At 46.9% G+C, this 25,822-nt stretch overlaps 1 protein-coding gene across 1 annotated transcript in view; it reads left to right on the plus strand.

Moving 5' to 3' along the window:
• Positions 1 to 25,822, plus strand: part of KSR2 (kinase suppressor of ras 2) — an 84,590-nt gene that overhangs the window by 11,800 nt on the left and 46,968 nt on the right. Inside the window, exons 6-9 of the mRNA XM_047762634.1 lie at positions 6,767 to 6,808; positions 7,418 to 7,490; positions 10,521 to 10,569; positions 12,476 to 12,843. Coding sequence (XP_047618590.1) covers positions 6,767 to 6,808; positions 7,418 to 7,490; positions 10,521 to 10,569; positions 12,476 to 12,843 — 532 coding nt within the window. The remainder of the gene's footprint in view (positions 1 to 6,766; positions 6,809 to 7,417; positions 7,491 to 10,520; positions 10,570 to 12,475; positions 12,844 to 25,822) is intronic.

Below are 25,822 nucleotides of genomic sequence, written 5' to 3' on the forward strand. Positions count from 1 at the left end.
CTGGCAACAGCAAGGACCATGATGTGAGTCACCAGCTGGAATCATCTCAGTAAATGCCCCTGAGTCAGTGAGGCGAAACGGCCCTGTATTTCCGTAGACCAAGGGCTCCCACTGCTACCTCCAGTGTAGATCATTTCCACTTCTCAGGTAGGGGGTGTATGGTTAGGGTTGGGGTTCCAACAGTGTCCTGACCCTCTCTGGGGAGTGGGCTAAGGGGTCCTTTGGGGGAAAGCACTTTGGAACAGCAGTTAAGAGTGTGGGCTCTAGAGCCAACTTGGGACAGATCCCAGCTTTACACTTGATATTTGGCTGACGTTGTGCAAGCTGCCTACCTCTCTGTGCCTCTGTCTCCTCATCTGTAAAATGGGGATGCTAAGACTACTACTTACTCTGTAGAATCCTTGAAGGTTTAAACATTACTATACTCGTACAAAGCTTAGCAGGGCACCTGTCTCGTCAACAAAGGTGAGCTACTTTCATTATTGTTAGATAAACACAGGAATAGCAAATTCCTGAGGCTCCCACTGCTAAGAAATACGGGCCTAACCAGAATTGTGGAAATAAGGTAAAATCACCATATCCCCTGGTATCGGGAGTATGGAACAAATTAAACTTTGGGAGAAGGTAAATTGGCATTGTCTGTCAAAGTCTGAGATGTGCATTCCTTGGACTGCCAATATCACTTTTAAGAATTTATATGCAGAAATATTTACACAGGGCACAGGGGTCTGCATGTGAGGATTTCACGACAACGGTGAAAAATTTGGACTCAACCCAAATGCCCATCAGGTGGAGAGTGTTTGAATACACTGTAGTTTATCTGTGTAACCAAATACTCAGCCACCCTTAAAAACAATGGAGTAGCTCTTTGTAGATACCCTGACATGGAACGATATCCATATTGTCTTCTAAGTGCAAAATAAATAAGTGATTTGCAAAGTGTTTGGTATAATAATTCTATTTATTGTAAAATAATTTTATATGTTTGTATATGTACAAAAATGTCTACAATTCTTCACAGCAGGTGTTCTTTCTAAGAAGAGAAATTGTATTCCATGCACTTTTGTAGTGTATATAATAGGAAGGGACACACACCAGTTTTATAATTGAACAATAACAATAAAATGCAGTGTTGAAATGGAAAACTAAATGGGACCCTCCAAAAGGACAGTCAGACCTTCCTCCTGATTTGGGTGGTTTTGGGAAAATTCCCCCAAGACGACAGGTGTCTGTTCTGTTCATACAAGGCCCTGGTCACCTGTCATACTCTAGACTGTGAGTCTCTGTCAATGGGACAGGGAATTTTAGCTCTGGTTTCTTGCCAGATGTTGAGTTTTCTGAAGACTATCCAAGCTAATGCCTGGGCATAACAATGTCCCTGGCATTGGTTGATCTAGAACATTCCTTTTGAAAACAGGTTGTTCAGTTAGGCTTTCGGCTCACTTGTTAACCTCAGGACACATGAAGGACACCCACAGACTTGATGAGATTTGGGATTGTGCTCTGCTGGTTGAATGGACCTCCTTGTTCTCCGCCACACGCCTTCAGAATCCTGGGGCCATGTCGGACATGGCACAGTGTAGGGTGGGGTCAAGAGGGCCACGTCTGCAACGAGATTTGCCCCTTCCTACCTCTGTTGCTTTGAGGGCGGCACTGACTCTGTGTCAGTCTGTTTCTCTTCTGTAAAATAGGTCTAACATGCAAGGTTGTATGACATTTGCTGTAGGAAGGTACGTGAAGGGACTTTGTAAGGGACTGTTGGGTGGGTTACAGGGACTGGAGTGCTCAAACACCTTTCTTTGGAGCAACCTAGTGCTACGTTTAGTGTCTATCTCCTCCATCAGAATGCCAGCTCCATGAGACTAGGAAACATGTTGGCTTTATCCACCTCTCTACACCCAAAGCCCAGCAGAGTACCTGCTGCCAAAGGCACTAATTAAGTGTTTGTTGAATGAATGAATGCATGATCACATAACTTGAGGTTCATGCACTGCCTAGACCCACATTCCCCCCCCTCAATCTGTCTTCAGGCCTTCAGACTGAAGTCATTCATTCATTTCCTTAGTGGATATTTACTGAGCATCTACCACGAACCAGGTACTGTACAAGGCATAGGTATGGAGCAAGGCACAAACCAGACATGCCCTGTATGAGTTTGTCGTTGCTGCTGTAACAAATTGCCACAAGGTTATTGGCTTAAAGCAGTAGAGATTTATTATCACAGTTGTGGAGGTCAGAAGTCCAAAATCAAGATGTCTGAAGAGCCAGCTTATTCTAGAAGTTCTAGCAAAGAATCCACTTCCCTGCCTTTTCCCAGCTCCTCATGACTGCCCGCATTCCTTTGCACATGGCCCTGTATCACTCCAACCTCTGTTTCTATTATCAGTTCTTATCTTATCTTCTCTCTGATTCTGATCCTCCTGCCTCCCTCTAATAAGGACCCTGGTGATTATACCCAGGTTCATCCAGGGAATCCAGGATAATCTCTGCCTCTTAAGGGCCTTCTCTTAATCGCATTGGCAGAGTCCTTTCTGTCATGTAAGGTTACATATTCACAGGTTCCAGGGATGAGGAGTTGGAGGTCCTGGGGATGGGGATGGGGGTTAGGGCATAATTCTGCCCATCATGGCCTCTGTTCCCATGGAATTTATGGCCTTGTGGGAGAGACAGGTGTTAGCCAAGCAAAATATATGTGAAAATAGGATTATAAGTTGTGACAAGGGCTCGGAAAGGAAAGAACAGTGCTAGGAGTGAATTCAAGAAGAGAACAGGTTTAGGTTGAAGGGTCAGAGGCAGCTGAATTCCAAAGACGGGGGTGGAAAGAGTTGTCCACCCAGAGAGAGGGGAGCAGGTGCAATGGCCCTGCCATGGGGAAGAGTTGGGAAAAAAATGTCCCAGTGGCTAGAGTGCCATAAACAAGGCACCCGGCAAGGCTCAGAGCTGCAGGACTGAGGCCTGGCAGGGCCTCACAGGGTGTGGCAGGAATTAAGAGGTTTTTTTTTTTTTTTTTAGTTGCCATATTCCTTTATTTTTTCTTACACTTTTTAAAGTTATAGTTGATTTATGGTGTTGTACCGATTTCTGCTCTACAGCAAAATGACCCAGTCATACATAAATATACATTCCGTTTCTATATTATCTTCCATCATTAGATTTTATTTAAAATGCACTGGAAGGCCATTGAAAGGCTTAGGCAGGGGATGGTTTGATCTTCCCTCCTCCTTCTAGATCCTTCCTTTCAGACGACCATGAAGGCTACTCTCTGGGGAGCCCATAGGGAGGGAAAAGGGGCTTCAGAGTGGAAGGGCCTTCAAAAGGATCTGCTTGTCCCTCTGACTCTGGTCATCTGCAGCCTCCCAGTCCCCAGGTCCTCTTTGATGCCAGGCAGCCAGGAGCTGCTCGGCTTCGCTAGCTGCCCCTTGGAGCCGCTTCTCGCCTGTCCGTCATCAGCAATAAGAACAGGGAGAGCTCACGGTGCCCTTTCTCTCCTCCTCTGGCCAAGACTCCCTCTCAGCCACCAGGAACAAGCTGTGCTCAGGCACATGGAGGGTCCAGGCGGGGGTTGGCTCTGGGTGGGAAGGCATTTGCACCTGTCCCTTCTCAGAGCCCTGCTTACTCTCCATCACTCAGTCCCTCCTCTTAAAAGAACATTTAACTGCCAGCTAACCTTTTCTGTAGACACCTAATCCCCAGTCCAACTGGGGAGGAAAGAGATCAGCTGAGTCTCTTGAGAATCCCAGGGGTGGTTTTGCTTTTTAAATTTTAACCCTTTGTTGATGAACACATTATCTGCACACAGTGAAGAAACCTAAGTTATCCAGTGCAAGAAAGGTCCCTGACCTTTGGGTCGGATCTCTTTCCAAACTTTATTCTGCAACTCTGAATGAATTGTTTCCCAGCTCGGGCATGTCATTTTCTGGAATCAGAAATGCATCTCTTTGGATTCCACCTATCTGAGATATTTGGGGACTGCTGTGGTAAAAAGACTTGTAAATCAACAAACACGAGTAGTTCATCCACTGTGTGCAAGGCACCAAACCAGGTGCTTGAGATACTGAGATGCTGAGACTTGCTGTCCATCCCGGGGGAGCTTCTAAATCTGTCCCCACCTCTGGGGCAGCTAATGACTTAGCTCTTAGAGACTATCTGATTGTCTACTAATTAGAAAGCATTCTTGTCTGTTAATTAAGAGAGCTTAGAAAGATACTGGCTTAGTCATCGCAGTAAATCCTGATTCTGTTCTTACACTCATTCATTGCTCAGCCCTATCAAGGGGAAATTATAATTATTCCCATTTTATACATCTGGAAACTGAGACTTGGTGAGCGGTGCCCAAGCTTTTACAAGCAACCAAAGAGAGAACAAGGATTCAGCCCTACAAGATCAGCCTCTAGATCCTGGGCTTGGAGCCACTGTATTAATTCTTGGGGAGCCAGCTCCCAGTTAGAGCTTGTCCTTGAATGAACAGAATTGTTTCTAGAAGTACATTCACCAACTCAGACTCATATCTGACCCCATACCTGCCTTTACTTGAGGATACAAAGCTCTGTGTGACCTGTCCCCCCTTCCCTAACACCCCTTATGCCCTGTGATTCAGGCCCCCAACCCTCACTGGAATAGTGGTAACGTTGGAAAGCTTGGGGATGTATGGGAAGCTGGCCTCCAGGGAGTGGACTGGAAGTAAAATGACTTGTAGGAGAATGAGCAGTGAATTTGAAGAAGCTTCTTTGATATGATTTTCCCCCTAAATATGGACATTAATTCACATGTTTGGTAGGCAGAATAATGACCCCCCCCCCACCAAAGAGGACCAGGTTCTAATCCTGGGTTCTGTGAATATGTTATTTTATATGGCGGGAGGAATTTTGCAACCATTACTAAATGAAGGATCCTGAGGGGGAACGATTACCCTGGATTATTTGGATAGACTCAGTGCAAGCATGAGGATCCTTTTAAGAGGCAGGCAAGAAGGTCAAAGACAGTAGAAGATGATGTTAGGAAAGAAACAGAGTGGGGTGATGGGACTGTGAGCAGGGCGAGCTCTACAGATGGAAAAGGCAAGGAACAGATTCTCCTTTGGAGCTTCCAGAAAGCACCAGCCTTGCCAACGCTTTCATTTAGCTCCTTATGACTGTTTTCAGGCTGCTGACTTCCAGAACTCTAAGAGGACAAATGTGTGTTGTTTTAAGTCATCCAGTTTATGGTAATTTGTTACAGCAGCAACAAGAAAACTGATACAATGCTCAATGCAGAACACTTGAAAAGCATAGGAAACACATAAACGACTTTTCCCAGTTTATTGAGATAGTTGACATAGAATCTTGCATAAATTTAAGATGTACAACATAAGGATTTTATATATATATATATATATATATATATATATATATATATATATCTCAAAATTATTACCGCAGTTTAGTTAATATCCATTATCTCACATAGTTATAAATTTTTTTCCTTGTGATGAGAACTTTTAAGATCTACTCTCCAGGAGTTTCCGCTATGGCACAGTGGCTTAAGAATCTGGCTGTAGTGGCTTGGGTCGCTGTGGAGGTGCAGGTTTAATCCCCGGCCTGATGCAGTGGGTTAAAGGATCCAGTGTTGCCACAGCTGTGGCCAGATTCCGTCCCAGGCCTGAGAACATACATATGCCATGGGTGTGGCCATAAAAACAAACAAGTAAGATCTACTCTCTAAGCAACTTTCAAACTTAACAATAAAGGACAAGGTAGTGTTAACTACAGTCATCCTACATGATGTCACCAGGACTTATTTGTCTTATAACTAGAAATGTTTACCTTTTGACCACCTTCACCCAAGTCTTCTATCTCCATCACCCACTTCTGGCAATCACAAATCTGATCTGTGTTTCTGTGAGTTTGATTTTTTTTAGATTCTGCATGTAAGTGAGATCACACTATTTGTTTTCTTCTGTCTTCTGTTTTCTTCTTATTTCACTTATCACAATACCCTCTAGGTCCATCCACATTGTCACAGATGCAGAATTTCAGTCTTTATTATGGCTGAGTAGTGTGTGTGTGTGCGCGTGCCCACATTTTCTTTATCCAGTCATCTTGATGGGTACTTGGGTTGTTTCCATGCCTTGGGTATTGTAAGTAATGCTGCAGTGAATATGGGGGAACAGATATCTCTTTGGGATAGTGATTTCATTTCCTTAACTTTATACCCAGAAGTGGAATTGCTGAATCATATGGTAATTCTATCTTTAATTTTTGGAGGAACCCTCATACTGTTCTGCATAGTAGCTGTGCCAATTTACATTCCTACTAATGGTGCACAAGGGTTCCTTTTTCTTTACTTCTTCACCAACACTTGTTGCTTCTTGTCTTTTTGATAGTAGACATCCTAACAAGTGTGAGGTGATATCTTACTGTGCTCATAAAGGATTTTTTTAAGCTGCTGTCATCACTCTGTCAGAAGGGAGAAAATTAATGTGTTAAATTATGACTTTAGAGGTTTTTTCTTTATGTGTATGTGTCCTTATGCACTAAACAAAGATGGGATTGCAGTCAGCTTGACTCTCCTAGGTGGGGTGTTCTGTTTTCAAGGAGTGTCAGTGGGAGGGTTGGCTTGAATGTTTCTGGCTTCTTTACTCATGTGCACAGTCCCTTGGAATTCTGAAGTGTCTGCAGAAGTCAAGGGCGGGCAGAGAACCCACATGGTGGCTGCAGGAGCCCCAGCTGTTTCATGAAGGGTCAGCTCCAGGGTGGTACTCACTGTGATGTTTTCTTTCTTTTGCAAGCGTCCCACTACTACAAATACAGGCAGCAGTTCATTTTCCCAGGTGAGTTTGTGTTCCTTCCGAGCAAGCCTGCCAAGGTGCGGGACTGCTGGAAGCGACTGTTGCTGGGGTGGACGAGCTCATAGAGGATGGGGTGGAATCACCAGACCACAGGCTAGCGACCAGCTATGGAGGCGGAGAAGGAAAGGGGGGAGGTCCAAGGGCCAATGAACCGACAAGGTCCCAAAGCGTAGTGAAAAGGGGAGGATGGGCGAGGGTGAAGAGGGGTCCAGAACCACAGGGCAGGGGAGAGATGGTCAGAGCAGCTCAAGTTGGGCCCTGGGAGGCGTGAATCCCAAAGAGTACTCAGGAGTGAGGAGCATCCAGAGATGGTACCTCGACAGATGTTTCAGACCAGAGGCTTGGTGGCTCTGGCAGGCTCCTAGGTGACACTGGGGAATTTTGTGCAGGATGTCATCTAGACCACAGGTGCATCTGACTGGTAAAGTTTAAGTGCAAGTGGCTGGGGAAGGGAGAGAAGGAATTGGTCAGCCTCAGGGACTTGAGGTCTGGTGAGAAGTTCCTGACTGCCAGCATCTCCCAGGAATCGGGCTTTGGGGGGTGGTTGTGGACCTCACATTTGCCTCTGACTGTCTAATCTTTGGCTCTCAGATGTGGTGCCGGTGCCGGAGACACCAACCCGGGCGCCCCAGGTCATCCTGCATCCAGTGACCTCGAATCCAATGTAAGTGGCACAGAGACCTTCCCCCTGCTCTGCCCCTTCGGTTTGCTCAGGAACCCTGTCATTTCTTTTCCTCTCCCTGTAATTGATGGGGTGGGAGGCAGGGCCAGGGGTATAAGGGGGCCAGAGACAAAGGAGTAACTCAGGCAAAGAGAGGGTGTGACAGCCCAGGCCGAGAGAGAGGAGCAGTGCTGGCCCCCACAAGTCGGTTCTACCCTGGGTTCCTGGACCTGGCGACCAGGTGTGATTTCCAGATGCTGAACCATTTCCTTCAGAACCCCAGACTCTCCTGTGATCGAAAAGCTAATTTTTCCCAGGCATATCTAGAGCTTAATGAAAGGACAGATATTCTATATCATTATCCCTCTTTTAAAAAGTATAGTTTAGGTTAAAAAAAAAAAGGTATAATTTGGGTTTATATTAGGAATCAGCAGCTTACAGCCTATGGGACAAATCCAACTTGCTACCTGTATTTATAAATAAAGTTTTACTGCAACACAGCCACACCCATTTGTTTACAACATGCTATCTACAGCAGCTTTCAGACTATAACAGTAGAGATGAATAGTTGCAGCAGAGACTGTGTGGTCTGCAAAGTCTAAAATATCTATTCTCTGGCCCCTTACAGAACAAGTTTTCCAATCCATGGTTTATAGCATTATAAAAATAAAGTAAGCTAATGGGAAATTTGGACTATGCTGTTAAAAAAAAAAGACAAAAAAAATCCACTTATAATTGCACCACTTTTAGATGTGTGCTCCTTCTATGCATGTGTTACTTGTGATCCATGCTGTATGCCGTCTCTATCCTGCTTTGATAACCCTTAATGCTATAACATCACATTTTTCATATTATTCTGGACTCTTCATCCACATTGGTTTTAATGTCTGTAAAATACCATATCATTGTGGAATAATTTCCTTAACCACTTCCCTATTGCTAGGTCTTACATCTTCTCATAGTTCATTGCTTTAACTGTAAACAGTGCTGTAATGAACATCTCTGTGTGTGACGTCTTCAGCATCCTTAGGCTATAGACCCTTTTTGCAGGTGGTCTGTTGTTTCTGCAGCACACCTGAAATCACCCTCCTCAACTTGCCTTCTTTGGTAGTAACTCAAGTCTGCGGCTTGCTAGGGATGTAATTTTGATGTGACTGATTTCCCAACTCACGTTTTTGCCTACTTGGTTTTTCTTCTGGCTCCCCTAGCTGCTCCATCCTTTCTAATCCATGTTATAGACTTTGTTAAAGACCGAAATGGTACATCTCTGAAATCAAAGGAACAGCAATTTGCCAGGGGATATTGTGCTGATATCTCGCCCTGGATCGTTTCTCTGCTGCACATAAACCAATTCCACAGTTTGTGCAAGATGAACTCTAGCTTATTAACTGAGAGTCAGGGAGTGCCAGTGAAAAACAGAGTCAATAAGTGCCTGCGATCTGCTTAAATGTGCGTGCAGTGATGGGAACTGACTCTTTGCAGAAGGGAAATAATTTAATAGTGCCGGCCGCTGTAGTCACGCCTTGATGCAAACAGAGGGCAGTCCATCTTTTTGGGTGTGAGGAGGGACTCCAGCTGCATTGTTCCACCCAAATCTCCCACAGGGCATCAAGTTCCCAGCATATCAGCTGTTATAGTGTGGTTTCTGTCTTCCCAAGCTGTACTAGAAATTATTGGTTAATATGATGACAAATGCTACTTCTCTCTCCTTCTTTGAGTTCTTATAATCTTTCAGACTCCCTCCAGCAAGTGGATTGATTGACTCTGTCTGCAGGGTCAGCAGCTTCCTGGGTGAGGTCTAAGGGTTGTGATGGGGGAGCCCCCCCCAAATGAGGAGATAGGTGGGGGGAATCCATTAAACTTCCACTGGGGAAATAGGAAGGGGGTGTGGTAGCCAATGTGATGCCTTCCTCCCACCAGTGCCAGCTTACCGTGAGCACATACACATCCTCTACTCTAGAACCCACTCCCTGCCAGATTCTTTAACAACACAGCAGCCCCACATTTCTATCACATCCCATGTGCTCCAGTACGCCCACACATCCCCAGTACATCCCCAATGACACCGTCAACAGCAGCACCCCCCTCAACTTCCCCAGTGTGTACACTCAACCCACATGCAGAGACAACCCCTGCACAGAATGCATCCCATAATACCCACGCAGTCCGCGATTCTTAGCCTCACATCATGCCCCCAGCTCCCAGAAAAAGCACGTTCCGCTACTCAGAACACAACTGCAGCTCAGGAGCTCATGAATGCATCACACACACACACGCACGCACGCACGCGCGCGCGCGCGCCAATGTCTTCCAGTCCAGTCCTATCTCCCTTCCTCCCCGTCATTCTCATCCCACACACCTCTGTTGAATGTAATTGGCAAGGTCCAACTCAAAACACCGTGAACTTTCCAAGATATCCAGTAACCCTCTGTCCTGTGAATTTCCATCACCTTCCATTGATTCAATTCATACCTAACTTTCGACCTTGTCACTTGTAGCCTTTCTGCACACCAGTAGTAATATAAATATTCCTTCAATTCAGGAGCCATGTCAGCTTCAACTTTGTATTCCTTGCAGTGTCTGGCACTGTTCCTGGCACATAATTCTATTCGAATGAATGGATGGATGAGTGAGTGAATGAGCGAACAAATGAACACTAGGATCCTTCCCAAAGATTCAGAACTGTAGTGATCTGATTAATTCTTTCCTAAGGAACACCTAAAGCTCTGAGTACCCTGCCACCTGTGGCATTTAAGCCAATTTATAAGGAAGCTGCTAGATTGATGGAAACTAAAGCAACAAAGAAAACCAAGCCCTGAGCAGACCAGAAAATCTATTTAAAATGATGTCCTTGCACACTGGTCCTTGGTGGCGAGGTTATGGGTTATTTTAGACACACACATTAAAGTAAAATTGGAGAGAAAGGCTTGATGGTGAAGACTTCTCATTTTAAGGCATTTCACACGTGAATCAAGTCAATACATGGACCCACATTTTCACCTGAGGGTCACATTTATTTTTCTTTCTTTAAAGCTTGGAAGGAAATCCATTACTTCAAATTGAAGTGGAGCCAACGTCAGAGGTGAGAACGGACAGCTGTGAAGCACCTTGGCAAAGGCAGTTGCTGTTTTTAATGACGCAGAGGGCAGGCTGTGGGTGCAGGGGCCCTGTTTGCTGGATGTTCTAACTCCAGGACGACTAACGAGCCGTGGGGAGGGGCCCCTCCGGGCACCCAGCCTAATGGGCCGTTATATGGCGTGCATCACGGAAAAGCTAGTTGTGCGGAAGTTGGCAAGTGATTTGCATTCTTAGTTGAAAATTCAGCTCAGGGCTGGGTGAGTACCCAGGGGGATGCACCCCACTGCTTTCCAAAGAAGACATGGGAGGAGGAGATGGGGCCTCAGGAACATGGGTGTGGTGGGGTGTTGAGAATGTTCTGGGGCTTCTTCCCACCTGCCAGAGCTGCTGGAGGAGCCAGGACACCTGAATGGAAGGGAATGGAGTCAGGGTTTGCAGAGAAAATACTGTCCTTTTCTGGAACTATTGCGGTAGTTGGAAAACGATCCTGAAAAATAGTTATCTTTCCTGTGTCCTTTCCCCAGAGTGTGCTGCTGGGGACAGCTTGCTCAGGTTTGGGGTCAGACAGACATACACATAGACGAGCAGTCACCTTCTCAGACTGTCTTGTCAGGCTCCAAGCCCCTGAAGATCCCGCCTGGCTTAGACCCCTGGCTTCTTCCCTATTTCAGCAAAAGAACGCAAGAGGCAGGGCCCCCCAGCCCCAGGCACCCCCAGGCACCCTGCTGAGATGGTAGGTCCCTAGGAAGCTGCATTTTCTCAGCCATCCCAGAGGATGTTTCACACAGGTGGTCAGGTCTGTGCAAAGAACTCGATAAATCTCCGCCTCATGGAAAAGCTCGCCCCGCTTCACGGGGGCAGATGTCATTAGCTTCCTTTATGATGAGGAAAGGAAGGCTCAGAGAAGCGAAGTGATTTGCCCAAGGTCACACAGCCACCGGATTCCAGCTCATTTGGTCCGACCGTTAGGTTCATTCTGTCAGCCTCTCATTCTTGTATCCCCAGCCCTCCAGCTACACAGGAACCCCAGGCCTCTGGCCAGAATGAGTAGCTCTGACATCTCCCTGTTTCTGCCTCATCAATTCCAAATTCCTGGGAAAGCCAAGGCCCTCCATGTCGAGAATTGCCATGTGTTATATGCAGGTGTGGGATGTACTTGTATGTCAGCCTGTCGTCTTTCTTGCTCCCACATAAATAACCAGGCAAGTTGAAACATCATGATAAGAAGTTCCTGTTGTGGCTCAGCAGGTTAGGAACCCGACTAGTATCCATGAGGATGTGGGTTCCATCCCTGGCCTCGCTCAGTAGGTTAAGGATCTGGCATTGCCATGAGCTGCGGTAAAGGTCACGGATGCAGCTTGGATCTGGCATTGCCATGGCTGTGGTATTAGTTGGCAGCTAAGGCTCCAATTTGACCCCTAGCCTGGCAACTTCATATGTCACGGGTGCAGCCCTAAAAATAAAAAAGACAAAAAAATTTTTTTAGAAAAACCCATCATGATAGAATAGGAGGGCCTCGGATATTAGGAGTTGAGAGACTCGAACCGTAACCCTAGCTCTGTCCAGCTGCCCAACCTAGCGTGAGGCACTTCCCATGGCGACTGACCATCCCCACTGGCCAGTGTCCCAAGTGTGGGACTTTCAGTGCCCCAACCAGCGAAGTCTGAGGGAAGCAGCATGGGCAGGCCCCCAGCCATTCTCTTCTCTGAGCCTCAGCCTCCCCTTAGCACAGGAGAGAGGGATTGCCATCACTCCCGTTCAGCTCCTTCACTGTAGTGGATTCTAGACAAGAGGCACCTGGGCAGATAGACGCGTATGCACCAGCTGAAAAGGCACAGTGGGGCTCAGCAGGAGCTTGTGAGAAGGTGGGGCAGTGGCAAGAACTGACCCCTCTTCCTCTCTGGCCACAGAACGAAGAGGGCCATGATGAGGCCGAGGAGTCGGAGGATGACTTTGAGGAGATGAACCTGTCCCTCCTCTCTGCCCGGAGCTTCCCGCGCAAGGCCAGCCAGACCAGCATCTTCCTGCAGGAGTGGGACATCCCCTTCGAGCAGCTGGAGATCGGCGAGCTCATCGGAAAGGGCCGCTTCGGGCAGGTGTATCACGGCCGCTGGCACGGTGAGGTGGCCATCCGGCTGATTGACATCGAGAGGGATAATGAAGAGCAGCTGAAGGCCTTCAAGCGGGAGGTCATGGCCTACAGGCAGACACGGCATGAGAACGTGGTGCTCTTCATGGGTGCCTGCATGAGCCCGCCCCACCTGGCCATCATCACCAGGTCAGTCCCACCCGGGCTCCCAGCCCAAGGATCCCCCGAAGCCCTGCTTCTGGCAGAGTTGAGAAATGGCAGTTCTGGTAGATTCAGCATTCTGGTGAACAAAGAGCCTCTGGCTTTATCAATCACAGTTTATATATATATATATATTTTTCTTTCTCTGGCCATATCTACAACATATGGAAGTTCCCAGGATACAGGTCAAATCAGAGCTGCATCTGCAGGCATATGCCACAGCCACAGCAATGCAGGATCCAAGTTGTGTCCGTGCCCTATGCTAAAGCTTGTGGTAGCAACACTGGATCCCTAACCCACTGAGTGAGGCCAGGGCTTGAACCCGCATCCTCACAGGGACAATGCCATATCCTTAACCTGCTGAGCCACGGTGGGAATTCCACAACTTAAATGGTTTTAAAATTTGGGATTCCAGGAGTTCCCTTGCGGCACAGCAGGCTAAGGATTGGATGTTGTCAGTGCAGCAGCTGGAGTCTCTGCTATGATGTAGGTTCAGACCCTGGCCTGGGATCTTCCACCTGCAGTGGGCATGGCCAAAAAACAAACAGCACAAAAGATCTAAGAATCCAGGAATGCTATTTTATTTTTTTTGGTCTTTTGTCTCTTTAGGGCCACACCTTTGGCATGTGGAAGTTCCCAGGCTAGGGGTTGAATCAGAGCTGCAGCTGCCAGCCTACACCACAGCCATAGCAATGCAGGTTCAGAGCCATGTCTGTGACGTACACCACAGCTCAGGGCAACGCCAACGCCAGATCCTTAACCCACTGAGCGAGGCCAGAGATGGAACTTGTGTCCTCATGGATGCTAGTCAGATTCGTTTCTGCTGAGCTACAATGGGAACTCCCAGAAAATACTATTAATGCTAGCTTTGGCAGCATAATGCTTTGGAGCAAGCACCATGTGCGACATCAGAAAAGTTGGTTCTGAACCGCCCCCCTGCCCCGTGCTTCTTATTTATGAACAGCATCTCTGAGATTCACTTTCTCCAAATGTAAATTGAACGGATTCAAGTAAATTAAGGGTCAGGAAACTTTTTCTGTAAAGGGTTCAATAATATTTTTGGCTTTGCGGGCCGTACAGTTTCTGTAGCAACTGCTCAACTCTGCCACTGTCTAGTGAAACTCAGACAAGATGCAAATGGGTCTATGTGGCTGTGTACCAATAAAACTTTATTCACACAACTAGGTGATGGGCTGGGTTTGGCCCACAGACCCTAGTTTGTTGGCTCCTGGACTCACATTCTGATGACTTATTCTGGCTTTCATTAAAACAGAAGAGCTCATTTGTAGGGCTCTATCATTGTTTTTTAAATATCCAGGATCCATGGTCTGTAGCTGCACAAAAAGGGTAGTTAACAGAGAATGGACATTAAAAAAATGTCAACTGATAAGAACTTTCTTGGACCTGCTCTCTCTAACCTCACCCAATGATGTAGGCACTGGAAAAAAGAGCTTTGGTTTCCATTGAACAGTTATGGAACAATCCTTTGGTGTGTTTTTAAACTCTGGCCTTTGCTCCCCTGTTGCACTAGGACTGGCCACAGCAGCACTGTCCGTAGTCTGGCCTGTGATGCCAGGGGTCAGTCAGGAGCCTTATTCTTATTCTCAACCCGGGCATTCAGCTCCCAGATACACAGCCTGGAATCTTGGCAGGTACTGTAGTGGGAGCTATGGGCTCAGGAAAGAGCTGGTACGTCTTTGATCTGTTCCCTTTTGACCCATAGAAAAGCCTCTTTGAGTCCATTTATTAGACCTTGGTGATCGGTGTGTTATTGTCTGTCACCATTAATTATGCAGTTGGTGGGTTGACTGAACCCATGTGTCAAATGGTAAGTGCTTGCAAAGGATGGGAGATCTGGGGATGGCCCTTCAACTCTCCTTAAACCAGGGTAAAAATTGGTGGTTCTCAGCTCTACACAGGACTGGAAGTGGCTCTCAAATAATCAGCCCAGATCCTATTCAGGACTGTTCTGATTAGGCGAGTGTATCAGTAAGCTTTTGGTGAGTAACAAACTACCCCCAAACTTCATAGTTTCTCTCTAGCCTGCCAATAGTTCTTCTGAGCTAAGCCAGGTTCATTACCCTGGGTTCTTGGATGTGCCTTTCATTCCTCAACAGGCTAGCTTGGGATCATCCCCATGGTGGTCTCTGGGTTCCAAGTGCAGCAAGGCAGCAAGAGGTCAAGCCCTGATGGACAAATGCCTTTCACATCTCTGTATTACATTCGCTTATGTCCATTGGCCAAAGCAGGTCACGTGGCCAAGCTCCATCGAAGGCCTGGACAATAGACTCCACCTCTGGATGGGAGGATTTGCAGTGCCATGTTGTAAGGATGTGATGCAGGGAGATGGACAGTCTGTGGCAGTTTCTACAACCTCCCACTGCAAGCAAGACCCTTAGCTCCCTTTTCTTTTCCCTTTCTAGTATGTATCATCTATATTAGCAGGCTGTCAACAGCCCTTCACTTAGGGTGCACACAACTGTTTGAAGGGTGGTCTTCCCCCCACCACTGGCCTTCTGCCTATGATGCCCACCAGTCTGTTACTCCAGCTTTCCTTCTGGTCAGCTCCTCACCCTCTGGCATGCTAACCCCTATTTTTCAAATCCCCAAATTAAAAATTTGAATTCTATCATCTCTTCTCCCTGGCCTGGCCCGTCTAAGGACCTCCCGGCCTCTGACTTATTCAGGGGTATCAGTGGAACCCCATTACCCAAACCTCCCTCCCCACTTTCCCAAGAGCTGACTAATTGGAAATGGATGGATTCAGTTAGCAACCATCCTTGAAAAAAGAGTGGTCATTATGAAAATGTGTCACTCCCCCCGCAAGCCAGCTGCATTGGCGGCCCCTTTTCTATTATATACAAAATTCTGAGTCCCCCTCCCCAAGCACCATAACTGCCTGCAGATTTCACAAATAGCACTGCCTTTTCCTGGCACCGCGATAAAGACTCCACAGCTTTGGGACATGTAATTGGTCTCTGAAGTGTTTTGGTATTTTGTTTGAAGAAGCCAGATGAGCCCCAAAGAAGTGGCACTTATCCCATATTATCATGTCATTATATATTTGTCTTAGGGAGGGGCTGGGTGCCCTCCTCTCTCCCATTCAGCACCAGCCACTTGTTGGCCACCCAGGTTTCTTATCTGAACGTTGAGTTTGAAACCAAATATTTGAGTAATTTGATTAATCACTCGCATTCGTGCAATTGGCTGGCAAAGGTTGATGGTTGGATGGTAGCCAACCAAATGGAATGGTTTCTGGACCCTAGATTTATTTTAAAGGGAACATAAAACCAGATAATTACCTGGCATATTCCGGATAAATTCACAATGGCATGTTCTAGCCAATTACTTAGTAATTATCATTGAAGTTAACAAGTATTTCTAAGATTAGCTTCCCCATAATGTGATGTGTATGGCCCTTGGGGAATGAGTAATAACCAACTAGTTACCCAATTGCTAGATCCACAAATGCAATTAGCAGCAAGATTGCTAAATCATTTCATGATTGGATCATTATGAGACTATTGCACAGCTATCGACAGTCTGCACAATCGCTCATTTTTTAAAACTCCGGATGGAATTTGAAAGCCAATAAAGAGAGAGTTGAATGAAAAGCATCTCTTGCCCTTCTGCCTTGCAGCAGAGTTCCTTAGATCTCAGTTTCCCCATCTGTGAAATGAGGAGGTAGAAACAGATGTTTGTTGCAGGGTCCTTCCAACTCTAGCAAAATTCTTTGGTCCTCTGTGAATGGGCAGTTTCAGAAGCAGCCTGGAACAGCTCTGGAGCAGTGCTTCCCAAAATATGGTCCGCCAGCACCTTCTGCATCAGAGCCACCAAAGGGAGGAAGGTGGTAAATGCAGACTCCTGGGTGCTACCTCCATTAGCTTCCTAGGGCTGTTGGGACAAATTGCCACAAACTTCATGCCTCATGATGCCACACATTCATTCTCTTATAGTTGTGGAGGTCAGAAGTCTGGTGTAGGTCTCCCTAGGCTAAATGAAGGGAGGGCTGAAGTCTTAAGTCTGGTGTAGGTCTCTCTAGGCTAAATGAAGGCAGGGCTGCTTTCTTCTCTGGAGGCTCTTGAGGAGAATCTGTTTCCTCACTTTCCCAGCTCCTAGAGCTGCATCCCTCAAAGTCCTTGGCTTGTGGCCCCTTCCTCCATCTTCAAAGCCAGCATCACGGCATCTTCCATCATCACTGGTTGCATCTCCATCTGATAAAGACTCTTGTGATGACATGTGCAACCCACCCAGATGATCCAAGATCATCTCCAGTTTCAAGATGCTCATGCACACTGTGGTCTATGGAGTGACTGGCCAACAGGGACCTGCTGTAGAGCACAGGGAATGCTACTTAATATTCTGTGATGCTTTTCCAGGAAAAGAATCTGGAAAAGAATGGATATGTGTACCTGGATAACTGAATCACTTCGCTGTACAACAGAAATGATCACAATATTGTAAATCAACTCTACTTCAATACAACTTTAAAAAATGAAAACAACAGAAATCAAGATGCTAAACTTAATGACATCTGCAAAGTCCCTATTGCCATATAAAGTAACAGTCATAGTTTCTATCAATTAGGAGCTGAATATTTTTAGGGGCCATTTTTCGGTCTACCACATTACCCTCAATCTGTGAATCAAGTCTCTTTGTCTGTTTGTCAGTGAAGCCTTTTCACTTCCCAACCCATTCTAATACAACAAATATTTGGGAACCCTTCCCTAGAGAATATCACCATGGAGTACTATGATGTGCCCAGCATTGATGCCAGATGTGTCCTGCCAGCCCAAAGGGAAATGGAAACAGGGAAGTTTTCCCAGGAAAATAGACGAGGCAGAATTATAAAGTATTGGGATCTCAATGGGAGAAAATTTGTTATTTATCTGGTGACAGGCGTATGGGCCAACCAACCTTAGTTCGGTGCCGTGGAGACAAAGACAAAGCAAAACCCTGAAGTTGATGTCTCCAAGAAGGCTTCCCTGGAGGAGCCTGATCCTGCTGAACCCATCCCAGCCATAGTACAGCTGCGGAAACTGAGACCAGGAGAGGAGAGAGGGCCAGGACAGGAGCACAGATCTCCATCGTGGGTACACCTATTCCTCTGACAGCTTGAAAACCCCATCACTCAGTGCTTCCTCATCCATCCATCCAACAGATATTTAGTAAACACTGACTAAATGCCAGGCTTTTGCTGGTTGCTAGGGGACTGTGGTGAGCAAGTCAGACATGGACCCAGTTCAGAGTGCTGTCATTTTAGCAGGGGAGACAGAGCAGTACTATAGATATAATAAGTAGGTCCCAGGGTTTTGAAGGAAAAAAAAAAAGAGATATACTATAGAAGGACTGGGTGTTGGGGCTATTTTAAGAGTGTGGGGGTCCAGACAACATCTCTGAAGAAGGGATATTTGAGCAGGGACCTGAATGCTAGGAGGCAGCTTTGCAAACATGGGGGCAGGACATACCCAGCAGAGGAAACCGCAGATGCAAAGGTCTGGGGATAGAAATGAGCTGGGAGGGTTTGAGGACCAGAAAGAAGACTGTGGTCCAGAGCATGGTGGGTGAGGGTAAGAAGGTAGACAATGAAGTTGGCAGGAGCCAGGCTGGGGAGAGGAGGGGCTCTCAAGCTTGGGGGTGGAGAGGGGCTTTTAAAGGAATACCATACCTACCCCAGTCTCTCAACCGGGTGCTGTGACATTTGGGGCTGGATTCTTCGTTTATGGGCCCATCCTGAGCTTTGTAGGATGTTTACGACTTTCCTGCCCCCGGCCTACTAGACACCAGTAGTACCAGGTCTCTAGCTGTGACCGCCAGAAGGTCTTCAGGTATTGCCAGGTCCCCTGGGGCAAAGTTACCCCAGTTAAGAACTATTGCCCTAGTGTCTTTAACTTAATTAGTCTGGATGGGGCTCAGACCTCAGTACCAAACCCACCCACACGACTCTCTCTGGCAGCTCTGTTGTAGGACCTAAAAGCCTGATGAGAGGTCTGGATTTTATGTGAGGGGCTGCAGGCAGGGGCAGCATCTCATGCCTTTGAGGGCAAAAATAGGGAAATTTCCAAAATGAAGGCCCAAGGGGAGTATTTTGACAGCTGCAGAGGCAACAACACTTTTAGGAAGTGTCCATTTGTCTGCCTTAACTTCCCAACATGATCAAAGAGCTGATGGCTTCAGCAGCCTCAGCCTCCTCTCCTCCAGCCCAGCCCCCTGGTCTGTGCTGTGAAGACCACCCTACTGAGGTTACTGTTTTCACAGTGAACAAGGGCCTGCACCAGTGGAGGGGAAGCTGCAGTTCCACCCTTGTCGCCACCAAGGATGAGGCTCGGGAGGGAGAAGCTGCGTCATTCTCCCCAGAAAAGTTGATAGTGATGTTCCCATTTCCTCCTCAGCATCTGTTCCACCTCCCTCAGGCCAGGAGGACATGGCAGAGACTGGTTCTGGCACATGCTTCCTTCTCATGCAGCTGAAGGGAGCACAGCTGATCCTCATTGTTGAAACTATTTCCCTCATGTTGAAACTATTTCCCTGATTGAGGGGCATTTATTTAATGTCAGTAAAGGCAGACCCCTCCCTAAATAACAAGCAACAGATTCCATCAGCCTTCAACAAGTGGTTCATTTCAGGCCAGGTGACAGTCAGTCTCCCGATTATCACTGTGTGCCCATTTAATGGATGGGAAAACTGAGGTCGATGATTGTCTCTAGATTATCACTGTGCCCATTTTACAGATGGGAAAACTGAGCCCAATGAGTCCAAAGGAGCCCTGCCCAGGTCATAGAACACAGAAAACTGGCAGAATCTGGAATTGAGTGAATGTCCATCTGAACATTAGTCTAGCGTGTTCCTTCTTTGCTGGGGCTGCCTTGGCCTGGTGGAGGGGGCTGGGCTCAAGTTGTGAGCAATAGCCTATCGGGGGAGTTGGCCACCTTGAATTTTATCCAAATCAGCTGGAGCACTTGGTAACATACAAGGTCCAGGCCCCATCTCACGCCAACAAGGCAAGGCCTCTGACATTTTTATTAGGTTCTAGAGGATTTGGTAACCACAGTTGAGTACCACTCTCTTACTAAACTGAGTTTCATTTTTTTAGAGCTTTAATTCTCTATTTGTGTTTCTGAAATGCCCTGTAAATTCCAGTGGGGCCAGTGCACAAGTGTGGTGCTGTCTCTCTCTCTCAAACACACACCCACACCTTCCATATACACCCTAAGTGATACACCAACTCTCTCCTTTCTCTCTCTCATTTTTGTCCTCTCTCCCACACACCCTTTCTTATTCATACAAACACATGCTTTCTTATCCTCTTTCCCTGCAAAAGACTCATTTAATTAATATAGCAGCTCACAAAGGTTGGGGAGCCCAGAAATTCCTACCCCTCAAACGATTATCTAGAATCCCCAAGTTCTTTAAATCCATGTTTCATAGCGTGGACCTCTGACTAGCATCACCTGCACCCCTAATGAGCATCACCTGGGAACTTGTTAGAAATGCAAATGATTGTCCCCTCCCTACCAATCAGAGGTTAGGGGAGTGGGCCCAACTATTAGTGGTTTAAGAAGCCTCCCCAGAAGGTTCTGATGTGCGCTCAAGCTCTGACCGCTGCTTTGAAGAAACCTGTTTCTGTTTCCTATGCTGAGTGGGCAGAAATTCTACTGCCTAGAGCTTCCTGCACAACCCGAAACCTCCTTGCCCCTCACCCAATGATCCTTCCAGGTGCCACTAAGAGGTAAGCTGCTGAGTCCAAAATGAGTAAGGCTCTAGAATGTCCCGATGTGAGAACCCCCAGGGGCCTGAGAGCCATCTCTTTAGCTTCAGTGCTCATGTAAGTTCAGTAAGGTGCCTTCACATTTACTGGCCCCGGCTGAGTGCCAGCTTGCACACTGGGCGCTCAGAACATGGTTCCTAGGTTTTATGCAAAGACTTTACGTGCCAGTAGTAAAGACAGACAATAACAAGTTAAACAATTAAGAGAATTAAAGTATTGTGTTAAGTGCTCTGAAAACCACAAAGGGGGGCTAGTCGGGGTGACTGGTGTGCTACTTGAAGAGGGGCTCAGAAGAGGTGTCTTGGGGAGGGGGTGACACTTGAGCTGAGACCTAATGATGATGAGGAGAGGCAAAGAAAGTAGTCTGGGTAGGGGTACGGCAGATGCAAAGGCCTGAGGTTGTTACAGAACCACATTTGGGTCCTCTTGCCTGTGCACAGTTAAGACAATATACTGACACCAGGTTGTGGTGAAGGAAGGTACAGTGTGTTTTGCAGGGCACCAGGCAAGGACTGTGGCCCAGCTCTCTGATGGCTCTCAGGGAACCATTTCTAAAGACAGGTGACAGCGGGGGCTTCTGGCATGCATGATCAGCCTAGGGACGTTCTTCTGATTGGTTGGTGGAGAGGTCATCGGCAGTCCTCGTCTCAACCTTCTGGTTCCAACCAGTCTGGGGTCTAGTGCTTGTGGGCAGGATACAGTTAACTTCCTCCACCTGGTGGGAGTTTTAGTTGCGAGGCAAAACAGCTCAAAGGATTTGGCTCAGAATATTACCTGCAGCGCTTGCAGAGAAACTAAAGGTCTTTGACTTGTTTAATGGCTCAACTATTATTAATTTGTTTTGCTTGACTGTTTTCCTTTGTTTTTGCATTTTCTCACTCTCCAATTAAATATGTTCTTTGAAACTCAGGGAAGGCCTAGGAGACTGAAGTTTTCCTTAAGCCAGAGGCAAGGGGAGGATGTGTGTGGGGGGGGTCTGTCTTGGGAAAGCCTCATAGGGTCTTGCTCAGTTACAAGCCCCCTTTTCTTTGATACCCCTCAATCTTGAGGGGGGAACAGATACGGGACAAGAAAAGGAATGAAGTCTTGTATAGAGAGGTCAATCATGAACTCAGTTTTAGGGGGATTCAGTTTCAAGGTGGGAATGAGGTGGGTACTTTGAGGACTGCCAGCCAGTGCAGTGATGGCAGGGTGGGAGGAAAAGGGGCTGCAGGGCCTCAGAAGGGCAGGTAAAGCCATGGAGTTTAAACCTAACGCACAGGGAAGCCATAGAAAGCTTTTAAACAGGAGCTGCTCCCACCGCTCTGGGAGTTTCCTGATGGCCTGGCTGCCGCCTCCTTGGACACTGGGCTGGTTGTGTCAAATGTGTCAGAACTCATTTGCTTGAGAGCAGTGACGCCATCGACCAAGCCCAGCCCTGAAGGACACAAGCAGAGGAAAGGGGGCTCTGGGGTGTCCCGGCCGTCAGCCTGGTGTTTCTGCCTGCGTGGAACTCCCAGAAAGATGCTGAATGGTTGCTCTGCATTTGGGAACAAACACAGTGAACCTCCCTGAGATGCTTTTGTGGGGATGGGAGTAGGAGGGATCCAGACATGAGGGGCTTGGGCTGTGTACCTCAGGAATGAGAGGAAAGGAAGGACAGCATTTCTTCACTGTTCTCAGGAAGGTTTCCTCATTTTGTGCATGTCCTCCATCCCCTCACTGGGTGCCCGGGGTTCAAGAAGGGCCCAAGAATGGGCTCTTATCTAACACTCAGGAATGAATTGTGCGAGGAGACAGACGTGCTGACAAAGCGAGAGACGTCCGGGAAGGGGCACCCGGACCAAGAGCAGGAGGGTGAAGGAACCCAGGAGAACAGCTTTGCCCCGTGGCTCGCAGCCTCTGGTTTTATGGCAATGGGGTTAGTTTCCATGTTGTCTCTGGCCAGTCATCTTGCTCAGCCCATTCTTGGTCTGGTCCAGGGTCCTTCCTGGTGGTGCCCACATCTCTCTGCCAAGATGGATTCCAGCACAAAGGATCCTGGGAAGTTGGTCATCTCCTCCCTCCTATTGGCCCCTCTCCAGGTCCTCCTGGTTAGTCTTCAGGGCAGCACCATGTTCCTTACTTAGCAGGGCCTCCTGTTGTGAGACAGTTCATGCACGTGCCTATCAGTGTGCCTGGCCAAGGTGGGCTGTTTCAGTCAATGGTCCCCAAACACAAGTGCAGCTCTGCAGTCGTGTTTCTCATCTTGACTGTATTACCCACATGCACGTGACATCCAGCCAGTACCCGTCTCCGGAGGATGAGGTCGTAATGAAATCCCACGGGGCCTCATTTGCACAGCATTTTAAACCTGGTAAATATTGGGAGCTACTTAATACGTTATTTATTTCCAACTCCAAATCAGCTCCTGTTTTTTATGCCTTCAAATATAATAGCGCCAAGCTGCTATGTTTGACAAACAGAGGACCCTACCTTCTGCTAAGACGGTAATGTGGTGCCGGAATGAGGTCTCTACTTACTTTCTCTGTAACTCTGTCCTTAGGGGCTTTCTGATTTTCTTTTTTCTTCAGGCCAGTTGGATTGTCCTATATATATATCATATAAGAGTTGGGGGCCTGAGCACATGAAGATTCCATTCTGCCCCCCACCCCCAGTCATCAAGTGGAATAGGCTTCCTTTTATGTTTCAAAAAGCTGAATTGCTTTCCCGTTATAAAGCACAGCTGAAAAGGTTTTTGTCTGTGGCTGTCTTTAATTGTGCTGGAATGTAAAACACCCCGGGACTTTTGTGAAGGAAGCGCTATAAATGTACTACATTATTATTATTATTATTAGCATCATCTTATGTATATTGTACATGCCTGTTAGTAAATTATCATGTGACCAGGAGAGGACTTGTGTGGGTGAAGAGTATGCCAATGGCCACCACTTTTCTCGAATTTCAAAGATTCTACATTGGCACGGGTGACATCTGCCATCACTTAACTTTTGCGTCTTATTACACAAGTGATAACTCATTTGTGGTTGAAAATGCAGATCAGCAAAAAGAAAATGAAATTCACCCAGAATGTCTTCAGCCAGAGAGAATCACATTAACATATTGCTGTATATCCTTCAGGCAGTTTTTCAAGTATACATGTGAATTCACCATTTGTATTTGTCAGATTAATGGTAGCTGCCCTAACAAATAAGCCTGGGAACATTAAGTGGCTTAATACAAGAGAAGTCTATTTCTTGCTCATGTAATAGTCCAAGGTGGGTGCTTCTGGATGGCAGGTGGCTGTTCTCCACACATGGAGGGATTCACGCCTAGCCCCATCTTTGGAGCTGTCTCTAGGGCTCAGAGTCCTTTGCTTCTGGTGGGGGAAGAGGAAAAGCATGGTGAGTCACATCAGAGTTTTCCGTGAACTTAGCCTAGAAGCAGTGACATCACAATTTTATGGGTAGATCTTCTCCCATTGAAGATCGAGTCCTCTACCAATCCTGTTCATGGCTGACTGTTTTCACTAAATGATTTCTATTTCGTGAACATACCTGTTTTGGATTCAAATCTATTATTGACGTTTTCACTCATGTTTGCCTCAGTCTCCTCATCTGTGAAATGGGGATAACATTGATCTCTCTCACAGGGTAGGGATAAGAGATCTTGTATAAAAAGGCTACAGCTGGAGTTCATTGTGGTGCAGAGAGGTAAGAATCTGGCTGCAGCTCAGTTTGCTATGGAGGCATGGGTTCAATCCCCAGCCTGGCACAGTGGGTTAAGGATCCAGTGTTGTTGCAGCTGTGGTATAGGTCACAGCTGTGACTTGGATTTGATCCCTGGCCTGGGAATTTCCATATGCTCTGGGTGCAGCCATTTAAAAAAAAAAAAAAAAAGGCTATAGCTTAATGCCTCCTGTAACTGAAGGTGCTCTATACTTTGTATCTCCTGGTGGCTGTAGTAATGATGATGACAGCAATAATGAAAATGATAGCAGGAGTTAGGAGAAGTAGTGCATTTTCTCTCTGGTGCCAAAGCCTTGGCGCTACAAAGAGAAGATGCTTTGTGTTTATTATAGTATCAGGGGATGGTTGTGGTTTGACTACTTGGGTTTGTGACCCAGCTCTGCTCCAGGCTTATTACCTTGGCCAAGTGGCTTAACCTCCATAAGCTTCAAGCTGCCCAGGAGGAGATGTTGAGTAGGGGCTGGATGTCCTGGTCTAAAGCTCAGATGAAAGGTAGAGGCTGGAAATAACCTTGTGTGAGTCACCTGAGTGGAACTGGTGATTGAAGCTGAGGTCCTCCTGTGTTCTCCCCTGGATGATCCTGGAGGGTCACCCAAGGGCAAAGTCTGGAGCACCCCCAGCACTGGGCGGCCTGGTTAGGAAGGGTCACCCTGCACAAGACACTGAGAAAGAAGCAGGCAAGGCAGTAGAAGCAACCAGAAATGCATAGAGTGAGGCAAAGCCAATTCAAAGCCTCTCCTGCTGCCCAGCTTCCCTGCCTGAGTCCCTATTACATCACTATTTTTCTTAAGATGCTTCTCACTATAAGATAATATTGTGTTCCTCAGTTTGTTTGTGGCCTCTTCCCCTACATTCCCTCCCCGACCTTGGGACAGAAGCCTCAGGAACACAGGATCACAGCTATTTGACTCACCTCTGTGTCCCCAGCCCCTAAAATATGAGGTCCTCCTTAAATACTCATTGAATGAATAACATATTCCAAGAATACATTCACACGCATTAGCACAGCCTGCTTCTCAAAGCAAGTATAGCAGCGAACAGTGAATGGTACTATTTCCTTAGCATCACTGCAGAATGAATGGGACATAAATATAGTACAAACCAGTTCGGGGGTGGCTATAGGGTGTGGGAGAATTACTGGTGATGGAAAGGAAAAAAGATGCCAATAAGGTGATGTAGATGATAAAAGTACAATAAAGAAGCTAAATGGTTTGGGGTTGTTTGCCTCGAGTACTCATTACATATAAGATCCTGGCTCTGATGCTGGCAATGAAAAGGGGGGGGGGGGGTACAGCCTCTGCACCTGTGGTGCTTAGAGGCAGACAGGTAACTGGATGATTCTCAGTGTCCTTATAGGATCATGGAGGCTGGCTGTGGGATCCTGGAGCTGGCCCCCTTATCCAACCCATTGGCCAGATGGGCAGGAGGGTGTTGGTGTTCCTAATACAGGGACTACACGTGCAAAGGGCTATAGGTAGGAAATGACAAGGTG

The sequence above is a fragment of the Phacochoerus africanus genome, chromosome 15 (assembly GCF_016906955.1).
Source record: "Phacochoerus africanus isolate WHEZ1 chromosome 15, ROS_Pafr_v1, whole genome shotgun sequence".
NCBI lineage: Eukaryota > Metazoa > Chordata > Mammalia > Artiodactyla > Suidae > Phacochoerus > Phacochoerus africanus.